Here is a 23,003-nt window from a genome sequence, read left to right on the forward strand (position 1 = left end):
CGGGCCGGCAGGGGTATATATTAGGCGCCATACCGGCGCCACTCCAGGGGGTGACCTGCTGGCCCACCGAGTGTTGCTAGGGTAAAAGTTTCTCCGATGAACGTGCACGCGGCACGCGCACACCTAACTGGAATGGATATGAGCAAGCACTCGAAGAAGAACTACCTCTACTCTGGTGGAAGTGGGTTCCCCAGGGACTGTACCTAGTGGGCACTAACTAAAGTCCAGAAGGAGGAGGAATCACAATCCTATGGAAACACGCTCCCCGCCCCCGAGCTACAAAGGATCGAATGCACCCACAGGCACGTGTGTGTGTGTGAGAGAGAGCAGCTGGGGAGAAGCCTCAGTGCAAACCCCAGTGCCAGATGCACTCCCATCAGCATTTCCCACTTCCCCCAGCCCCAGGAAGTCCTGCGGTTAGAGAAGGGATCACTGAGCCACTGTGAACCCAATCCACCGCAGAAATGAAAGAGCGAGAGGGTGAGAGAAAGGAAATAAAACTGGAATCCCGAGGAGAAGCAAAAGTGAAGCAGGGTTGGTGAGCAGCCCCCGGGTGCAGCTCCAGAATGCCCAACACACATGGGCGTGGGAGCAGAGACACCAAAGGGGTGTCCGGGTGTCCTTGAGACTCTTGATTGGCTTCCTCTGTCAAGAAGCCGCAGACTTGAGGACTGATCACAATAAGGTGCTGTGCATATATACATATTTATAATCTAGTGTTCATAACAACAACTGCCCCCACCTGCCGTCTACAGCAAGAGACACTGATGAACCCAGGAGAGAGAGAGCAAGTGAGAGCTTTGTAACGAGGCATTTACAACAGGCTCCTGGCACAGCTGGGAAACTTGCACCACGGGGGCAGACATGGGCTCCACAGCACAGCCAGCAGAGTGGATAATGCTACCGTCTAACGAAACAACGTGGCACACAACAGACAGGGCATTTTGGGGTGGTTAGAGGGCTCCCCAGACTGGGGCCCAGGTGAATTTAGCTGCAATTGATCACAAACCTTTGCCCTTTTCCGTATACTTTAACCATAGGAACCCAAAGCTGTTTGCAGACAGTAATGTATTAATCTGTGCCACACAGGAGGTAGATATGATTACCCCAGCGTTACACATAGGGAAACCGAGGCATGGGAGAGGGTGACTTGCTTGAGATTGCGTAATGCAACTTTGGCATACTCAGGGAAACAACCCAAATCTCCTGGCTCCAGGCCTCTACACTGACCACAAGATCAGCCTTCCTCTCTACAGAGAAGAGGCAGTTGGGTGACCTCAATAGAATCTGTCATCCCACGACATGTGGCATGTAGGTGCTGGCCCTGCTATCAATGACCCAAGGGGACACCTGGCTGACAAAAGCAGACTGATGCACTGAACAGGTTGTACAGACACAGGGGCTGACATCAGAAAGTCCCAGCTGAGTTCCACAACCCAAAGCTATTGGTGCTTAAACCAGTGGAAAGGCAAGAGGGCCAGGAAGCAGGGGCCTCTCCCCGCAGCTGCCACAGAGGTCTCTGTGGTGAATATGTGGGAGCAAAACCAGGCAGCCGTGGTAATGGGTGACAGTAGCTATCTCACATAAAAAATATTTCAGGCCTAACAAGGTGCCAAGTGAGAGGCAAGAGAATCCAAAGCAAGGAACAAGGAAGTGGAGCAAACCATGTCCCTTCCTCCGTATTTGCACCCAGACATTTTGAGATTCAAGGTCAGAAGGGACCTTTAGATCATCTAGTCTGACCCCATGTACCAGGGCAGCAGAGTTTCCATTGCAGAAACAGCCTGTCTAAACTCTACACCTGGCCACAATCATGTGCCCCCCTTCTTCACATGATCTTGGTGCGTGGTAAAGAACAGGATCATCAGACACATAGACGAACACGATATATTGGGGAAGAGTCGACACGTTTTTTGTAAAGGGGAATCATGTCTCACCCATCTATTAGACAAGGGTGGTGATCCAGTAGATATAATGTACTTGGACTTTCAGAGAGCTTTTGATAACGTCCCTCACTGACGGCTCTTCAGCAAAGTAAGCAGTCATGGGATAAGAGGGAAGATCCTTTCATGGATCAGTAATTGGTCAAAAGATACCAATCAAAAGGTAGGAATAAATGGTTAATGCTCATAGTGGACAGAGGTAAACAATGGGTCCCCCAAGAATCTGTACATGGAACCAGTGCTGTTCAACATATTCATAAATGATCTGGAAAAAGCGGTGAACAGTGAGGTGGCAAAGTTTGCAGATGATACAAAATTACTCGAGATAGCTAGATCCAAAGCTGATTGTGAAGCAATAGAAAGGGATCTCACAAAACTGGATGACTGGGCAACAAAATGGCAGATGAAATTCAGTGTTGTGTAATGCACGATGGCAAACATAATCCCAATGCTACATACAAAATGATTGGGTCTAAATTAGCTGTTAACACTCAAGAAAGAGATTGTGGTATCATCCTAGATAAGTCTTTGAAAACATTCGCTCAATGTGCAGTGGCAGTCAAAAAAGCTAGCAATGTTAGGAACCATTACGAAAAGGATAGATATTAAGAGAAAAAAATAGTTTAATACCACTGTATAAATCTATGGTACGCCCACAGCTTGAATGCTGTTGGCCTACCTCAAAAAAAAAAAAAGAATTGGAGAAAGTACAGAAAAGGGCAATAAAAATGAGGAGGGGTATAGGACAGCTTCCATATAAGGAGAGATTAAAAAGACTAGGACTGTTCCTTTTAGAAAAGAGACTAAAGGGGGATATGATAAAGGTCTATACAATCATGAATGGTGTGGAGAAAGTGAAAAAGGAAATGCTATTTCCCCCTTCACCTAAGACAAGAACCAGGCATCACCCAATGAAATGAACAGGAAACAGATTTAAAACAAACATAAGGAAGTACTTCACACAACACTCAGTCAACCTGTGGAACTCATTGCCAGGGGATGTTGCAAAGGCCAAAAGTATAACTGGGTTCAAAAAAGAATGAGAGAATTTCTGGACGATAGGTCCATCAATAACTATTAGCCAAGATGGTCAGGACTAGGTGACAGGGGATGGATCACTTGATAATTGCCCTGTTCTGTTCATTCCCTCTGAAGCATCTGGCACTGGTCACTGCTGGAAGACAGGTTACTGGGCTAAGTGAACCTTTGTTCTGACCCAGTTTGGTTATTATTATGTGTGAGGTCTTGGGGGAAGGAGGAGCAAATGTGGATGTTGAGCCATTTTTCATTAACTGAATGCCAGATTGATGGGAGAGCCCAAAACTTGCTTATCCACAGAAGATTAGTGGAAGCTATATTAGATTTGTCCTCAATGCCAGCCAATGTGCCTCAGCCCTTATCTCGAGGGGACACCTCTACGGCTGTGTCTATACCAGGATTCCCCACCACTGTTTTTATCATTCCAGTGGCACCATCTGGAACTTAGCACAGACAAGGCTCCAAGCAGTCCCTGGTGTTTTAAGTGCCATGGCATCTAACCCCACTCAGAGCAGGTCTACAAAACATAGTTGTTAAGGTGCTGGTGCCATGGGCACCTTGTCTACATGGGTGTCTCCCCCAGTGTTCCCGCCTGTGGAGCTGCACCAGGGGTAGCAAAAGGAGAAATAATCCTTGTGCAGACAAAGTCTATGGGTTTCTTCATAGCTCATTCAATCCTTGGCCCCTGTGCAGAGTCTGCCAACAAGGCAAGGGTGGCTACTAGTGCCAACTGGGGCAATGGGTTTGTCAGACATGGCATGTGAATCTCCCTGCCACAGCTGAGAAGAAGTTTTACTGAACCGTGGCTGTCTATGTAAGAAATGGATCAGACTGAAAAGATATATCTAAGTGAAGTCAATGGGTATTATGCAACTGACTTCAGGATCGCTGGAAGAGGAATTATGATGGTTGAAAGAGCTGGCAGTACTGGTGCATATGTGATTGATAGTGAAGAAGACAACATGGTTAACAAGTTCGTATATCTCAGAAGCACAATCAGTGCTGATGGCCAACCCACAGGTAGGTGAAAGCAAGAACTGGGAAGGAAACTGAAGCTTTTCTGAGAATGGCAAAAGTTTGGAAAAATAGAGAGATTCACACAAGGACCAAGCTAAGGTTATACAATGTCACTGTGATATCCATATTGTTATATTCTTACAAAACTTGGAAAATGCTAGAAGCCCACAACAAGAAACATAACACATTCCATCAGAGATACTTGCAGAGAATACTTGGGGTTTGCTGGTGGGATAAAGGAACCAATGCTGATGTGTTATAAAGGACTGGCCAGCAGACAATGATTGGAGAAAGAAGGCTGAAGTGGGTTGGATATGTTGTACACATATCAAAAAACGCTGTTCCTAGACAAGCCTGTGACTGGATACCACTTGGTGAAAGATGCAGAAGAGGAGGACTACAGATGACCTATAATAAAACCATTGAGAAAGATGTTGCTATCTTGGAAACAGATTACAATGGAGCAAGAAATGTGGCATTAGACAGATGGAGGCGGAAACACTGGGTTGCCTCATGTGTCATACAGCACAGGAACATCTAATCTAATCATCAAATCGCTGATTTCAATGGGAACAGAATTGGGCCCTAATCCAGGCAGGGCTGTTTGTTTAGGAGATTTGGAAGACAGAGAGAAAGAAAGCAGCCATGATTCTGACCTGTGAGTGTCGATGGCAGCTCTTCTTTCTGCATCTTGTTTCCACAGACACGTCCCAAGGGGACGGCAGTATCTGTGCATGGCTGTTGGAGCTGATGCGCTCAAGAAGGCTAGAAGCCCCTCAGTGCTGGGAGTTGTTCCTCACGCCCCCTTAATTGAAGTTTTCCTTGCTTAGAATCAGAGACATTAAAGATGAGGCGGGCCAATCAGACAACCAATCCATACCCCACACACTGCAGGCTGAGCTCCTAGATTTAAATGTCCCAAATAGGATTTCCACCATTTCCCTTGGGAGACTGTCCCACACCCTAGTACCTCTCACTAACATGCTCTGCTAAGTTTCATGGCTTCCTACATCTTTGCATTAAGGTGCCGGGCTCCAGAACTCAGCTCCTGGCTTCAGCTGCTGATGCTGGCTTTGCTCAGTGGCAATGGTTTTCAAACTTTTTAGGTTGCATACCCCTTCCCAAATAATGTAGTCTACCACATACTCCCATCTGAGATCAGGTCATAATATACTGATGAAAACAGAAAGAAAAGGTCTGTAAGGGATATTATCTGCCATTACAGGATTTTTCTCACGTACCCCCGTTTGAAAACCACTGCCCTATGGGAACTGGTGAACTGATCACTCCAGCACTTTTCTCTATTGTATTCCCAGGTCCAGTGCAGGCCCAATAGCTTAGGCTCAGGATAAGAATTGGGACTGTGAGAACCAAGAAGGTCCCCGTGCCCGTCTTCAGCCATTAGCCAGAATTTGAATCAAAAAGCTCCAACTGAAGAAATCAAGGGGAGGACAGTGTCAGAGGAGAGTAAATATCTTTTTAATCTGCCCCCTCGCAACTGGGTTTGTTTCCCTGATGAATGCAAAGAAGAGAAAAATAGGAGGAGACTTACTTGACCGTAGAGACCGTCCCGGTCGTGATGGAGTCCGTCTTGGAGAAGGTCGACTTCAGGTACTCAGGGGTGTTGAACGGCAAGGAGACGGGCTGCTCGGGCCCAGCCACTGGAGCACTGCTGGGGGTACTGGAGAGAGGGTTGGGGGCCAGGCTGGGTGTTGGAGCCTTGACTGGAGTGAGCTTCTGGATGTTCCTCACATCGTACTTGGAAGGCCGGCCCACCTTGCCTGTCTTAAAGGCAATGGCCCCTCCCATATCTGGGCTGCCCTCACCGGGCTTAAAGAGATGCAAGTACTTCACATTCTCCAGGTCATACTTGGAGGCCTTCTTGTAAGTGTTGCCATTCTGCGGCCTGATGCTCTCACCTGTCTTCAACTTCTGGATGAAGAAGTCGTACTTGGAGGCCCGCGACATCAGGCCTTGCATCTGGGAGCTGCTCGGAGAGGGCAAGGGCAGTATGGTGGCTTTGGTCTCTGTTAGCAGGTTGGCATCAGGCCCCGGCAGTGCTCGGATGGGCTGCGTCAGCACTGATGAAGCCTCCTTGCCCAGCTTGGAGCTCAGCTCCTCAGACTTGGCCGGGTGGATGGGCCAGGAGAGCTGCTCACCGGCCTTGAGCTTGCGGATATACTCCTCGTACTTAGAGAAGCGGGCTCGCTTGCTCATGGCGTCCTCGCCAGGGAGGGAGGCAGTGGCAGAGGAGGTCTCTGAGGTAGCAGCGTTCAGCTTGTCGAAGCTGATCTTGCGGGTCAGCTCATCCCGCATGTTCTGGTCATTGTAGCCAAACATGCCCAGGAACTCGTTCATGGTGGTGGCGGCGTAATCGCGCAGGGATGAAGCTTCCCCTGCAGAGAGATGGAGAGACAAAGAGTCATGCAAGGGGTGGATTCTCCTCTTCTCCTGTACCAGCGTCGGCGGTGGGAAGGGGGGGAAGAGGGGAATATGATCTACTGACGTTTGGCTCACTTGTTAGGTTTTACGACTCTTAAATTAATTTGTTTAAAAAAAAAAGTAATTAATACTGGGGTAAAATAAAAAGAGTTCATCAATGCCAGGAAAATCAATTTCCTAAATGTTCTAGCCGATGGCTTTTCAGTACATTAAACAAAGTTTCATAAATGTCTCTGCACTCTTGCCTTGGCCTAATATGAAGAAAAAGTAATTTTACTGAAAGTGAGGCCAGTGCCAATATGCCAGGGTTTGTGCAACTGCCTCCCAGTGGGAGTGTGTGTGTATGTACGGGGGGGGGGGGAGGGTGAGGGGAGAAGGCAGCATGTGTTTGGGGTGAGGGGAGAGAGGCAAAGTAGAGTGGGGAAAAGGAGGGGGTAGGAGGCATGAGCAGAGAGAAGCATAGGTGTGGAGATGAGGGGGTGAGAGAGAAAATGGAGAGGGGCAAGGGGGGAAGTGGAGGTAAGACAAGAAGAGTAAGGGGAGGTTGGGAAGGAAGAGAGAGAAGGAGGCTGTGGGGGTGTGTGTGTGAATCTCCATGGCAGCGATTCTCAACCTATTTACCAGGGGTAGACAACCTATGGCACGTGTGCCGAAGGTGGCAAGTGAGCTGATTTTCAGTGGCACTCACACTGCCCGGGTCCTGGCCACTGGTCCGGGGAGGGGGGAGGGGGGGCTCTGCATTTTAATATAATTTTAAATGAAGTTTCTTAAACATTTTAAAAACCTTATTTACTTTGCATACAGCAATAGTTTAGTTATATATTATAGACTTATAGACAGAGACCTTCTAAAAACGTTAAAATGTATTACTGGCACGCGAAACCTTAAATTAGAGTGAATAAATGAAGACTCAGCACACCGCTTCCGAAAGGTTGCTGACCTCTGCTATTTACCATTCGGGGCCCCATATGCAGCTCTCTATGTGTTATGTGGGCGACATCCACACATTATATAGACTACCAGTATGGCCCTGAGGATGTCACATGGGCCGCAGCTGTGTGCTGATTGGGCCGCAGGTAGAGAACCACTGCTCCAAGGCCATTCCAACCCCTGCCATTGTTTTGCTAAAGTCTCTTTCCAGTGAAGCTCCTCTTAAGCATTTCCCTCTGAGACCTGAGGGGCGGGGGGGGGGGGGGAGCCCCTACTGACCCCCAAAGGCATTACAGTTCAGGAAAGAGAGCTGTATCCCTCCTATGAGCATCCATATCCCCCCACCCTGCCCTAGGGTGGGAAGTAGGCTGTGCTGGCCGAAGACTGTGCAAACTGGGTGGAGGACGGTTGTTCCTCCCTGGGACGTGGGCTGACCGTGGTGGGGAGGGCTGTCCTGCCTGGGTAGGGGCTGGAGGTGAGAGCTGTTCTCCCTGGGGGTATGCTAAGCAGAGTGGGGAGGGCTGTTCTCCTTGGAGCTCCCTTCCTCCCTCACTCCCTCCCTCAGGCAGTTTTGCTGGTCACCAGGAAGGGAAGAACATGGATCTGGAGGTCACCCAATATCAGTGTAAAGGAGGAAATAAAGATTACTCTGACGTGCCAGCTCGGACTCATTTAGGCTTCAGTCTGACACAGCGTTCCTCCTCCTCCTCCTCTCCCTTTCTCCTGCAGAGTGAAGATTTACTGTGTGCAGGAGTCCTTCAAACCTCCCTCGTCATCTTTCCCAATCACTCACTCTAACTCTTGCAGGCGAGCACCATCTTTCATAGGGAGAGGGAGAGCCAGTGAGGGCAGGTACGGTAGTAGCAGGAAGGGGGTTCCTGGCATGGGGGAGCCACAATGGTTTTGACTCGCAGAGAGAATTAGCACTGCCTTGAAAGATGGCTGGAAAGGAAGAGAGCTAAGAGAGGAAGAGCGAGATCTCGACAGATCCCAGGGGTTAAAATAGATCCCTGGGATCCAGGGATCTGACAGATAGCTGTGCCACACACACATGCACAAATGCTCCTGAACACACCGGCCTGACCAAGAAGCAGACTCCTAGGTCCAGGGGTTTCTTGACTCCCCAGGGTGTGCAGGGGAAGAGACAGCTGGAGAAAACAGGACCCTGCAATGGGCACTGAAAACTTCTGCTGGGCCTACATCAGTGATGCCTACTGCAGCCAGGCACATGGGGCATAAACCCTGCTGCAGTGCTGGCCTGTATACCCGGCACATGGCCATGGAATTGCCAAAGTCCCACTGACACAGAGCATGAGGCTGACGCTTGCAGCAAAGGTCTGAGGAGGTGCCTGCTAAGCTAGGATATGGAATTCAGGACAGTGGCACTGAGAGCCGGTCGAGCACATTGCTCCTTTCCACTGCTCAGCACCAGTGTCTTGGATCCAAAGACCATGTGTTCCTACCTGTACTATACCCAGACACCAGGAATAAGAGCAGTTTGACCAACCAGTCACACACCAGGGACGCAATTTCCGCTCCAGCAGGATGTCCAGGCCTCTATGTACTGTCCCTAAGTGGCATACCAGCCCTCAAATAGCCATGTCAGTTTCTCAGTGTCAGTCTAGACAGGTGCCTGAATGAAGAATCAGGCCCCCTTACTTAGGACTTGATAACTAGGCTCAGAAAATGATACATCACAAAGGAAGAAAGGGGAAAAAAACCTCAGGAATCTAGAGCTCCTCTCACAGGGGTGATGCCTTTTCACCTCCCCCTTTTCCACCCTCCCGTGGCCCCTCACCACTCTGAGATCCCAAGGGCATCACCTTTCACTTACGCACGCCGAGGCATTAAAGCATTTCCTGCTGCTTTAATGCTTTTCACTTTTTTGCTGCCTTTCCCTCTTCTCCACCCCCACCCCAACGTAACCCTATAGCCCCAATGGAAGTGATTAATCCCATAAAATCCCCCCTGGGTCTAAGATTTTCCTGTTCCTGCTAAATTGGTCTCCTCTCTTCTGCTTTTCATCTCTCTTTGGACCTGTAAAGTGATCCCTGGTCTCCCTCATGTTTCCCCAGACTCCCAGGCTTGGTGAAACCCCATCCACCCCGAGTCAAACTGCAAAGGGAAAAGGGCAGCATGGACAGATCTGAAAGGAAATTAAACTAGCCAGTGATCGCTGGCTTTAATGGCTGCCCTGGAAGGCAGGGCCAGCCGGTCTCTATTCCTGCTTTTGAAGGGTGGGGATCATCCGTATTCATCAGAACATTGCTGTGTCTACCACCTGCGTGTGCACGCGCACATGCACACACACACACACAGGAATCCTACAGAAGTCATAACAGGTGGGAGACCAAGTTGTGGTTTAGGTAAAATCCACAAAACCTTTGCCCCATCTCAGGGCAGAACTGGTGGAGAGATCAAAGAGGTGAGAAACAACCCCCCTTCCCTCTGCCCCAGCTGCACCTCCTTGCCCTGGGCTTCCCAATTCCCAGCCTGAAGCACGAGCAAAGGAAGAAACAGCTGGGAGACCCCACTTTTGGATCCCACATTCCAGGTCAACTTTGCAGCTCCCAGGCTGGCTCAGACCTTGCACAAATTAAACACCCAAACCCTTAAAAGTGACCTGGGAAACCCAGAATTTCCCTTTGAGGCTGGGAGATGCTGCCCTGTGAGCTGCTGGAAACTGCACCACTGGGATTGGAAATCACCTTTGGTAACTGAAAACACAAAATGAGGGGGGTGGGGGGGCACACAGAAGGGCTCTTGGGGCTTTTCTAAATGTGGACAGAGTCTGGGGCTGAGCTCAGGTCCCAAGGAGGATTGCAGCAGTCCCTTTTCATTTCACCTGAACTGGCTGTTCACCTCCAGTCTCACAAGCCACGGCCTCCACTTTGCTTCTCCTTTGATCAAATCGATACTGGATGATCACATTAAAGGTTCTGGGAGACCAACCATCCTGGTGGCCTCTCTTTATCCCCAACAAAGCAGATCTCAGGCAAAGCAGGGCAGGTTTCTTCTGCACTCTGCCCAGCCGGCATGCCTCAACCCAGACCTGCAGGTGCACGCACGAGAGACAGTCCCCAAAGCCCAGCCAGCCCTTGGCTTCCAAGACAGAGGCCTGCAAGAGCCAGCTGTGGCGGCTACAGCATGGACAGCTGCCCACTGGGAGACCCACCCACTTCATTTCACACAAACTGCCGAAGAGCCACAATAGCTGGGAACTATTTTGTTGAACTACAGACCTAGAGGCCAACAGCTGCATTATTCTCATCCCAATTCACTGAGCCACCTGGTCCTCCATTCCTGACGGTGGGGTGGGTGAAGGGAGGGTGAATCCTTGTGGAGAGGATATTGCACTGAGGCTGTGCTCCTCCCCAATAACTGTTGAACCCCCTCTGCCCTGGGCAGCACGATCCCTGGGTCTGCCTCTCTCCCTCACCGTCCCCTTCTTCCTGCAGCACATTTTTCTCTCCCCTTCTGCACGATAAGGAAGTGCTCCCTCTCCCCCTGCCGCTGCTCTCCATTTGTGGGCATTGCCAAAGAGCAGAGATCTGTGTATCTCGGAGCAGCTATCGTATCATGAAGGATCCAGAGCAAGCAAAAAAAAAAAGGGGCTAAAAATAGCCTGCAGCAGCACACTATATATGGAAGGAAAAGCAAAACAGCCCAAATGGAGCGCAAGGTCTGGACACCGGGGGATGGGGCATCCCAGATGGGGCTTTGTCGGTTGCCCTGGCCAGGAGGGGAAACCACGCCAATTTTGGGGATACAGGGTAAAGAAGTGAGAAACTGGGTGCTGGTGCATGCCCCTGAAATGCTTCTTAGCGCGGGAGGTTGTCCAGGAAATTGTAAGTGGGGAGGAAACCCCTTTATGGGAGGGTCTGGGGGAAGAAGAGGAGACGTTCACCTTCTGATGGAGCAGGCTTAATAAATAAAGCAAACAAATAAATAAATAGCTAAATGAAAAAAACTTTGAAAGCTCAGTGCGAAAAAGGCTCCAGGTGACTATCCCTACCATCCTACTGTGGGACAGACTGTAAGACCGGTGTGTGTACAGCCATGTGGGTGTGTATAAAAGTATGTGTAGGGAAGCGTGCATCAGTCCGCGTGCAAGGGTTGTGGATGTGTGAGAATGAAGGAGTCAGCATGTTTGTGTGTTGGTGACAGATTCTGTCACCCGTCTCTGGACAAACACCCGCTTTTCAGATTTGGGAAGACACACAAGGTGACGCTGGGAGCTGACTCGCATTCAGACCAGCTCTTGTCAACCCCCTGTGTCTGAGGAGGGAACCAGGCAGCGAACAAGACTGTCCCTCCACAGGGGATTTCACCTTTCATTGTGTCTCCTGGGCTGAGTCCCATCTTGCTTCTGAGTCTGGGGGCTTGAAAAGCTGGCCCTGAAGGCTGACGCTCAGGCCAGTCCTCAGCAAGCTCTCTGCACACTCCACTCAATCCAGTCTGATTGGACTTTTGATTCTGGGCAGCAGAAAGAAATCCCCTGGAGACGGTGTCAAGTTGCAAATTGGCAGAGATGCAGGATCAGATCCCAGGAGAGTTTAGTGGAAGACGTGAATGAAGGAGGAAAGAGCCCTGATGAAAGGTCTCTAGGTAGTTATCTGGAGGCCACATAAACTGGGCGAGTGCCCTGACAAGCCAGAACCCTGCAGCTACAATCCTGCCTCCCAAACACCTGCTCTAAGCCCAGACAGCCTCTTTTTCAAGCCACAGGGTCAAATTCCTCCCTCATGTCAGCAACTGCAGCCCCATCTAAGTCAATGGGAGTTGCACCCTGTTATACCAGGTCTGAATATCTGGACAAGCCCAGAATTTGGGCTGGCTTAAATGAAGAGAGAGAACAAGGAGAACTCAATCCTTCCCAAAGAAAGAAATCCTCAGCCCATGGTTTACAAGGAGAAGTCGGGGCACATTTCCAATAGGACTCTAAAAACACATGCATGAAACCTGCACGTGCGTCCGTTTGTGTGTCAACCCCTATGGCTGTGCTTGCCATTCAGGCATAGTATGTGCTATTACCTTGCACACTCGTGGCCTGCTTGCTCACAAGAACTGAATGCATTCGCGTGTGATCCTTTGATGCTCTGGATGTAAAAAGGCACATTGCTGGCAACCCTCTCTCCTCTTACCATTAGCTCCTCTTTAGTTACCACAGGTTGGCCACATACTTCTATTTTCTCCCTTTCCCCCACCCCGTTTGGCTTTTTTGCACATCTGAGCTGCAAACAGTAGGGGGGAGGGGCAAAGAAGGGGAATTAAACCAAACTACAAACCGAGTCCAGGCGCAATCACCTTGTGTCTGGGAACGACAAGGGCTTTCCTATCAAAGGAAACTGAAGGTCACACTTTTCCTCATTGATCTTGCAATGTTTGTTAATTACTCTGTCACTGATGTGGCGAAGGATAATTAAACAGCTCTGTTTATATCTTATATGCATAATTATGTGCGCTGCCACTGAACTCGCAAAGACTAGAGAATGTGCCTCTCCAGAAGGGGAACGGACAGACGGAGATGAGCTTCGGCTGCATTATTAGCAGGAGGAGGAAAACACACGCACACACAGAAGAGGGAAAGTTTGATGGATTTGCAAAGTGCTCAGACGGGGGAGGTGTGATCTTTCTATCAAGAGATTCAACCCAAGTGTGTGACAGATCTAGATCTCAGCAGGAGGGGCCAACTCTACACTGGAGAATTCCATCAGTTTTGAGCTTCCATCCACACTTGGTACTTAAATGGCCCTGGATGCTGATCTGGAGACATTGGCCACTCCAGGAATGAAATAATTCATCCTGGGCTTCCCCCCAGCACACACATACAGGCCACCAGTGCCTCTTGATAAATTCAGCCTGAGCCAAATCTGACCCTGAATTTCTCTGCATCAGGAGTAAACTAAAATTCTAAAATTGCATGTAACCACGAGGGGGAAGCACCCCTAGAAGGGGTAATGCACCAATCAGAATTCAGGCAGTGGTGTGCTGGGGAGTAAGGGGCAGACAGGAGAGCCTGAGGACTTGGGAATTCATCGATTCTCTGAGTCATGAGTATGGGTCCCTGACTGCAGCGAGTGTTACCACAGAGGACAGGGTGACCAGATGTCCCAATTTTATAGGGACAGTCCTGATATTCAAGGCTTTGTCTTATACAGTTGCCTATTACCCTCCACCCCCGTCCCAATTTTTCACACTTGCTATCTGGTCACCATAACAGGGTATAAAGAGCAGGACAGAGCTTTCCACAAAACATCTTACAAAGGACTGGAGTAAGATGGCATCACCACTCCGGGGGTAAACCTCAAAGTCCCCTCAGCCTGTCTGGCTAGGATAACCTTGGAAGTGAGGAAAGAACCTGGATGTACAGTGTGTCTGTTATGTGGCTGGGTTTAATATCAATAGAGGGCATGTTGACAATACTAAATCAGTCATTCACAGAAAGAACGAAAGAAAGTTTTCTCTGTCAGGAGAAATCTGGTTTCTTCACAGAATTAAACAAAGCAGTGGAAGATTGTGGTGTCCAAGTAAGAGGTGTTTGTCACTGGGCCAGTGGCAGTGTTGCTCCTCTGGAGGAGAGGGTAGGGAGTCCTCTCTGAGGGTATGTCTACACTGCCCACGTTACTGCACGATCGCGGCAGCGCTGTGACATGGGCAGTATAGACACGCTTTATCGCCAGGGGAGAGCTCTCTCAGTGATAAAAAGCCCCACCCCGAATGAGCGGTGGTAGCTTTATCCAGCATCCGGCGATAAAGTGCTGTCTATTCTGGCGCTTTTCAGCGCTAAAATTTTTGTCACTCAGGGCTGTGTGTTTTTCACACCCCGGAATGACTAAAGTTTTAGTGCTGAAAGTGGCAGTGTAGACACAGCCTTACACTCGGTTCTAATCTCCGACCTAATCTGCCCACAATGCAGCTCCTTCATTCACCTGGCCTCTTTTCAAGGCTCACCTTAGATAAGAAGAAATAACAATAGCTTGCAAGTTACATCCAGAGTTGTTGCCTTCAATCTGCACACATGGGCATAAACCAACAGGCACAGCAGCCAAACACTTGCATGGACACATGCAACCTACATGCACACACATAAAAACGTGTGCGGCATTCACACAAAAATACAGACACACCACATATACATAAATGTGAACACATGCAACAAACATGTATGTGCACACGAATTTACTTGCAACAGACACAAATATCCTGAAGGCAGCACACACACACACACACACACTCTGCAGCCTTTCTGTTCATCCAAGCCTGTGGTCTAACCACCCATATTCCTTACACAAACCTGCCTGCCATATACTGGGGAGCAGGCAGGCAAGCGTGTGTATAAATACACTGGCAGTCTACTGGAGGTTCGGCTAGGAGAGCAGCTTGGGTCCTGTCCTCCACCGGGAAAACTGAACATGAACTGTAGTGCCAAATGCCTTTATCTTCACCTAAATTATATACAGGGATCTGTGGGGCGGGGGATGGATTCAACCAGATAAAGGAGTCTTGGGGGTGGGAGCCACCCAGATAAAGGAATCTAGGGGTGGGATCTGGGATCCACTCGTTGAAGGAATCCAGGGGTGGGATTTGGGATCTACCCAGATGAAGGAATCCCCAGAAGGGGTTCCAAGGCAGTGGACTTCAAGGGCAGCTTCCAGCTGTAAATCACAGAGCAGCCTGCCCACTGCAGTAGACAACTTAAGGGCTCTGAAAAAGCCGCTCACTCCTTTGCTCCGATAGTCAAGCTTACCCAATGGACGTAGGGCAACTGAGGTCACTCACACTGCCCTGCCTAAAATGCTGGTCTCGGGACTCCACTGTGCGGGATGGTAGATGGGGCAATGACTTACCTGAGGCAGCTCCTCCAGACAGCTTGGAGCCCGTCTGGCCGCTGGAAGGTCGGTAACTTTCATCCTTGGAGGCAGGCCCATCCGAATCCCTGTCGTTCGGGAAGTTGCCGTCTGCCTCGTCCCCATTATCTTCTTCATCGCTGCAGCCCTTGGGCTGTACCATGTAAACCCCTTCGGGAGGCACCTCCACGCTCTCGGTGGGCTTACATTCCTTGCCCTCTGCTCGGCCCAGCAGGATCTCGTCATTGTATTCCCCGTTCACCCACTTCTCAATCACTTCCCTCCGCTTGTCCTCCTCTATCTTCTGAACACGGTTAAGTCCATCAGAAAACTTGGACCCCAGCTCCTTGGTCTCAGGCTGGGGTGGTTCCTTGTTGCCGCTTTCCCTCTGGGGACCCTTGTCCAACCGCACCTGTTCCGATCCCCCATGATCGAAGACCACCTGGCGGCTGAGCTTGGCACAGATCGCATTTAGCTTCAGGCCGCCTTTGCGCTTGGCAGCCATCTTGGGTTTTCCTGAGGTTGCGTCAGTGCATATACTTCTTTCAGCTGGAAAGAGACAGAGGGAGAAATACACCACATTAGAGGGAAAGCTCTGCCATTCAGAAACTCAAAGCCCATCTACAAACATCTGACCCCACCAGCTACCTTAAAACAGACAGACAGTGTTTACCCTCTGAAAGAAGGAACTGCCATGAACTCCCAATGCCTTGCGGAGGACCTGGGTCTCAGGGAGTGTAACGTGGAGTTCACCCACAGTCTTTCAGCAACACCTCAGAGAGAGGCCTCCTTTAAAACACATCAGGCCGCATTCAGTCCTGATCTAAGTGCGTGTAACACTGACTTCAGCGTGCAGCCACTTACGCCAGGACTGAATCTGGCCGAAAGGATCCCTGAACGTCGCAGGCAAAATTCACCTCTGGTATAATTGTGTAACCCATTGGTGAGTGTGTGTTACAGACCCCACTGTGTGCCTGAGCCACAGAGGATACAAGTTGATGCAGCCCTACCTAGGGAGCCTTGATTCTTTCTCTTAAGTTGTAGCTACTCAGGCTTCTAGCTCTGGAGGTCCCCAGTTCAATGGCTGGTGCATTGGCCAAGATGGCACTGTCACAACTGCACTGAAGCCAATGGATTTACATCAGAGGCGTCTGTAGGAAAGATGGGGCTTCAAATTCTAGCCCCAGGGAATGCAAGCAACTCCCCCATTGGCCTCAGGGCAATTTACTGGCATCCTAAGGCAGGAAAATCAGATGGGAGGGGAAAGAAGGGGGAACAGTACTGGGATTTAGTATCACTCAATAACACCCCTTCTCCACCTCAAACACACACAGAGGAAATTCCGTCCTTATGCTTCTCTGCACAATCTTAGTTGGGGTTTGTCATTTTAATGTAGTTTACTCATATGTGACAACTAGTCAAGGTGGAAACGGAGAGGAAAGACCCTTAACTTCAAGGTGAGGGAATGTCTTGAACTGATCAGTCCCTACCACAAAGTCATTTGTATAATTAACAACTATTAACAAGATTTAATCCTATTAAAAGCAGCAAACTGCACAAAGAGAACATTAGGGCTGCGCGGTTGTTGTTGTTTTTGAGTGCCTTTAAGAGTGACCAGGCTAAGAAAGAGTTAAAGCTCCAAAGGCAGGAAAGGAGCATGCAGCCTTTGCTCTATCCCTGCGGTCACACACCTGTCCTCAAAACCAGACAGTGTCACCCACGCCCTCACTTTCTGCACCCCAGCTGCTATCTTGCCACACCTTGTCGTGGCCACTCTGCACGCTTGCAGTGCTCTTGCCATCCCCTCGATCCTCTTCATCCTTCTTGTGCTCTGATGCTCTTGCCATTCCCTTGTTCTCTAGCTGTGCCTGCTGCACACTATTCACACTCTCACTCTCTGAGTCCTCTCTACTCTGGGCCTGTATCTTCCCCTATTGTCCCTCTAGCTACACTTACTCTCTCATCCTGCTTATTCTCTCTGCTCCTCCCCCTTCTCTAGTAACAACCAGCCCTGCAAAGGCCAGTGTGAACACTCTCCATCCTTGTCCCTGAGTCACACAAAGACTCACCTGACGTCTCTTTTGGGCTCCTGAGGCCAGAAAGCACAGGCAACCCTCTCACTAGAACTCAACCACTTCTCTCCTAAGCCATGTGGGACTCTGGGAAAGGCACCCACAAAATGGCCAGGTGCCCACATAAGCCTGGGGTTTCATGCAGGCCAATAGATGTGAGTGCATTTCCAGGCCCTCCCTTTGACTTCATGTCCATCAGAGTGGCAAGGCAGAGGGGAGCCATCTCCTCCTCATCGCAGAGGACTGGCGCTTTCCATGCAAAAGTGCCTCTTGCTGAGGCTCCCCCAATAACTCTGATGGCCATCCCCGAAGATCCTGCTGCACAGAAGCGCTTAATCAGACCCCCTACGATGCACCCAGAAGCCATTGTGACAGCCCCTAATCCCATAACATGACAGCCCAACACAAACAGACTGAAACTTTAGACTCTGTCGGAGAGCCAGAGAGCGGCTGTTTAGCGTAAACTCCTGACAGCTTCAGACACAATCTCCTGTCAAAGAGTGTAAGAAAAATACACCTCCACCCCGTGACAAACATGTGTCAACCTCCCCCATCCTCACACACAGGGAGGCACAAATGCACACTGTGCCCTTATAATGGTGCATCCCCTTCTGCACACAGCCCACCCACACACCCAAGCAAAACACGTATAATTCCCCCAATGCAGACACATGCATTCATAAATATACCCACATCTCTCACACACACATGCACATCTGCATACACACACAGAGAGGCATACACATCTCCCCAGACCCATAAACTTACACACACTGCTCACACTTACTCTTTACATGCTCACCCTTCACACACACACACAAATATGGGGCATCCCCAAATGAACATAGGCCGAAACTGACAGGATGCAAAACTACATACACCTGTGCACTTCTACACAGCCACCCATGCGTCCACCATCCACATTTAGGACAGAAAGTGAAGAAGGATTCCATGCACTATTGGAACTGCAGAGGGAATCTAAGGAGGCAGCAGGAACTGCTAATCACTCCAACTGGAATCAGGTCAGGACACTGAGGTTATACCCGTATGCTTGGGAAAAGGGCCAGGGGAGCTTCATTGACTGCAGGTGGTTAGGACAACATCTCCAGCAGTATGAGGTGCTCTGGCATGGGGCAAGGCACTCAGTCATCTATGACTTACCAGCACCACTCTCTCTAGCCATGCCTACCTAAGTTCTCACGAGACTAGTGAGACCAGACAAGTTCACAGCTGCAGGTAATGGGACAGCAGAATATCAGCAGCCCCTAATTCCAGGGTTTAGGATGAAGGAGATTCTCCCCACTCTGCCGCTCCGCCTCCTTCCTACACTCAGGGCAGGTCCCATTATTCTGGCCTGGAGGTAAGCAACCAAGTGCGCGCACCAGATGACAAATGAATCTATAAATATTTATTCAAAGGAAGAGGAGAACAGACATTCGCGAGGCTGCACTTGCTGCGTATGTCGCAGCTCGAGGGAGCCTGCAACTCATCTTCCCTTCCTGGCTGTGCCTCTCACCATGTCACCCCTTGTGCCTCCTCCCCACCAGCCTCTGCCCCATTTCACCCCCCCTCTGCCCCACTTCATCATCCCCTGTGGCTCTGTGCCATCCAACGGCTCTCTCTCTCTCCTCCCCCTGTATCTGTGGGGTCCTCTTGCAGATCACGTCTCCCCTTAATCCCCATCATGCTGCCCCCATGTCTGCTCCACCAACTATTTTGCCCTGCTCCACTCACACTTTCTTCCAGGCTTTTTGCCTTCCCCCGGTTTCCAGGAACCCTGTTATTCTGAAGGTGGGGACTATGTCCTGGATTTCATGCCCCAGCACTGGAGCACAGTCTCAACCTCTATAACTGCCCTCAGCACCCCACAAAACCCACCCCAGCAGTTCTGTCAGAAACCCTTGACCTCCGATGTGCTGTCAGGGGCCAGGCAGGGGCACTCTTTCAAATGCCATGCCTACACACAGTGCCCTTCCATGTGGCAGTGGTCAGAGCAAGGGACCAGGAGTCAGAACTTCTGGGCTCCATTGTCAGCCGGAGAAGATGGGGTGGGATATGTGGTCTAATGGTCAACACAGGATCTGGGAATCAGGACCCCTGGGTTCTATTGCCAGCTCTATAGCTGACTCACTGTGTGAGCCTGCGCAAGTCACTTTGCCTCTTTGTGCCTCTGTTTCCCTATCTGTAACATGGTGGGCTTCAATTGCCGCTCAACACCCCTGGAGGAAGGGCCCTTTATAACCACAGCTGATTACCCCTCTGCCCAGGCTGGGTCAAGGGTGCAGGAGGAGAGTGCACTCCCTAGGTCATTGGCTTGTAAAGGCACGGACGCCTTAGGTGACCTTCAACCCACTGATGCTGAACTCTCTGTGCTTCCTTCAGGCAGGCAGAGGGGGCGGAACTGAGCTGCTGAGCAAGGGATCCTCACTCGTCTCCTCTGCACAAGGGGTGGGTAGGTGGGTGGATTTTGGGAGCTAAGCAGAGTCCCCTCTCCCCCTCCCCACACTCTGCCCCCACACCCCACATCACCCTGCGTCTCCATTGCACTGTTTAAAGATTCCTGGCTAAGTAAACATCCCCCTTTATTTTCTTCCCCCAAACAGAAATGTTTTGATTTCACATCAATCTGAGGAAGCCATTTATAACCCGAGCCTGTCACAGGGACTTTTCATCTCTGCCCAGGACAAACTCTCCCACATGCTCTATTTACACTGAGCACTTCCTCTGAAAACAATACTGCCGCAAGTGTACATCATGGCCCCGGGGTGGAGGAGAAGCAGCCACCCCCTGCTCTGCCCTGAGACCTCCTACAGCACAAAGTGGGACTGGCCTGAAGAACAAGGAGTGCAGATGGAGTATAGGGCCCCGGGAGAGAGGGGGTAGAACCTCCCTCTCAAGTTCACTGACCCCCCACGCCAACAGGACCCTCCATTATCCCTAACCTGCTGCGATTGCACCCAACAGTCTAGCTGTTCCCTCTTAGCCAGCGAGGGCCCCGCGCTCACGGGGGGAGGGAGAAAGGGGGGCCCAGATGGAAGCTGTGAGCTGCTGTCTGAGAGCACGGAAGGCCGCACCTCACTTGAAGGGAAGGAAAGCAAAGAGGGAGAGGTGGGAGGAAAGACTAAAGGGGAGAAGCCCCAAGAGTAATCTCACAGTGGTAAAGCTGCCTTTGCAGAATGGCACTTGCCTGTGCGGTCACCCTGCTGGAAACCTGCAGTCTCTGAGGTAGTGAACATCACATAGCAACTGAGTCCAGCACAGGGTCCCTGAATGGTCCTCACCCTGCCGAGCTGGCTCAGTTCTGCTCCCAGTGGAGTCTGGGCTCCAGCATGTACTACTATTGTTGTTTGTATTCTGGAAGCACCTATAGGCCCCAAGTGAGATCAGGGCCCAACTGCGCTAGGTGCTGTACAAATGAAGCAAGACACAGTCCCTGCTCAGAGGAGCTTGCAGTTGAAACAGATGTGTCAAAGTTCTACAGATGGGAACTGAGGCACAGAGAGATTAAGTGACTGGCCTAAAAATCACACAGAAGGCTTGTAGCACAGCCATAAACCGAACACAGATCTCCTAAGTCCCCATCCAAGGCCATCCTGCCTCTCACGACTGGATCCTTTGTTAACCGAAACCCACACTCTTTTCAGATCACATCCAACCACGCCCTCCACCAGGCTGAGCACCAGGTCCCTGCTGAGTCCCAGCTTTGAATGACGGCCAGCTGGAGTTCCCGGAGCCAGACGAATCCAGAGCAAGATAGGGGAGGGAAGGGAAAACACTCCCCCACCCCATACTCCGAAAGGGCAGCCGGAGTTCCAAATAATCCACCGAGATGGGACAATTTCAGGCTGAAAGGACAACAGTGCAGGGAGTTCTAAGGGAGCAAAACCAAGGGAACAGCAAGGGAGCTCCAAGAAAGGCAACCTCTACCACAGGAGCTGCAATGGAGTCTCTGCCTCCCTCCCACCTGCCCCAGTACAGCCATAACTACACACACTCAGGCCTCTCTCTACATGCCTCCTGCCTTCCTTCAGAGCAGGACTCCTGGGTCCCCTCTCACCCTGCTTTGAACCCATTATGTACAGTGGAGTTCCGCCCGCATCAGTGAGAGGCGAATCCAGCCCTTATGATCCTGGTCTGGGGGGTAGGGGAAAAGGGGAGCCTAGGTGTTATAAAGAAGGACCAGGGTAGATAGGATGCACTCTGTCTGTATGGGGAGGGGGAGTGTGGATGCATAGAAGGAATACAGAGAGTCAGGGGCAGGACTGAGGTAGGAAATAGGGGATCCCCACTGAGAGGGAAGGATTGTGGCTGGGGAGAGAAATTCCAGCTCTGTGGGCAAGGACTGGGGTGGAAAAAGACTCTGGCTGAGGAGGGAGGGGGTCAAGAGGAGAGTGGCAGTTCTGGCTGTGGGCCAAGTAGGTTGTGGGTGGACAACTACAGGGAGGAGGTCCTGGCTGTGGGGTTAGGAAGAGAAGGGTATCCCAGGTGTGAGGAGGAGATTTTGGCTAGGGGGAGAGAAGGAGGAGTTTGTCCTGGCTTTGGGGAGGGGATGTCGGGATTCTTGACTATGGGGAGGGGGTTCTGGATGTGGGGAGAGGATTAAGAGGGGGTCCTGACTGTGGGGAGGGGATTATGGGGTTCCTGGCTGTGGGGACGGGGTTGTCTGTGGGGAGAGGATGAAGAGAATGTGCTGGCTGTGGGGAGGGGTTCTGTGCTGTGTGGAGGGAATTACAGGGTTCCTGTCTGTGGGGAGGGGGTTCTGTCTGTGAGGAGAGGATGAGGAGCAATTCCTGGCTGTGTGGTGGGGGTTCTGGCTGTGGGAGGGGATGAGGAGGGTGTCCTGAGTGTGGGGATGGGGTTCTGGCTGTGGGGAGGGGATGAGGAAGGGGTTCTGGCAGTGGGAAGGGGATGAGGAGAGGTTCGTGGCTGTGGGAAGGGGCTTCTGGCTCAGGGAAGAGGATAGAAAGGGGCTCTGGCTTTGGAGCTGGGGTCTGGCAGTGGGAAGGGACTGTGAGGATTGTCACTTCAGAGGGCAGTGTACGTTGAACAGATGGAGCTTTCATATTCTTATTGAAGAGTTTTGAGCCCAGCTGAGCAGCTCCGTTCAGGAGGGAGGCCCCAGTGCCAGCTTTCCAGGAGCTGCGAGCTCTCATTCGATCAATTATTAATGGCGCTATTTGGGATGGGGGACACTGCACAGTCCTTTTCTTTTTTAATGGTTGTTGTGCGAGCGTGAATGGAGATATTCCACACCACCAAGGAGCCCTGAGCAGGGAGGGCGGCGAGCCAAGCAAGAGCGGAGGATGCTGCACGCTGGGGCCTTTCACACTTGTGAGCTGCCTCAGACAGAGCCAAACCTTCACAGCCGTTCCCTACTGGGTCTCCAGCATGGCATGCTTCCTCACAGCAGTGCCTTGTCAGTGCCAACTGGGACACCAGCATGGCGTGCTTCCCCCACAGGAGTGCCCTGCTAATGCCAGCCAGACAGCTAGGGCAACAATTCCTGCATTATCCTGGGCAGGGCTACGGTGGAGGCAGCTGCAGCCCGTGCATGGCCCAGGATGTGTGAGAGTGGATTTAGTGTGTATATTTTCCCCTCTTCAGTTTATCAATAAAACATTTTATTGCTTTTAGCCCAGGAAATGACCTTGGATTAGTGGATGCTGTCTCTTCTGCCTGACCTTGGGGAGTTCACAATGGCTCTTTAACAG

General features: G+C 50.8%; 1 protein-coding gene across 6 annotated transcripts in view; it reads right to left on the minus strand.

The window, feature by feature from the left end:
* The window catches only part of CASZ1 (castor zinc finger 1), a 268,084-nt gene that overhangs the window by 59,124 nt on the left and 185,957 nt on the right, over positions 1-23,003 (minus strand). For all 6 annotated transcript variants that reach the window (XM_075060343.1, XM_075060342.1, XM_032775447.2 and 3 more), the window contains 2 exons: positions 15,221-15,769; positions 5,551-6,394 (listed from right to left, as the gene is read on the minus strand). In XM_075060343.1, coding sequence (XP_074916444.1) covers positions 5,551-6,394; positions 15,221-15,725 — 1,349 coding nt within the window. In that variant the 5' untranslated portion in view covers positions 15,726-15,769. The remainder of the gene's footprint in view (positions 1-5,550; positions 6,395-15,220; positions 15,770-23,003) is intronic.

This window comes from Chelonoidis abingdonii, chromosome 23 (genome assembly GCF_003597395.2).
Source record: "Chelonoidis abingdonii isolate Lonesome George chromosome 23, CheloAbing_2.0, whole genome shotgun sequence".
NCBI lineage: Eukaryota > Metazoa > Chordata > Testudines > Testudinidae > Chelonoidis > Chelonoidis abingdonii.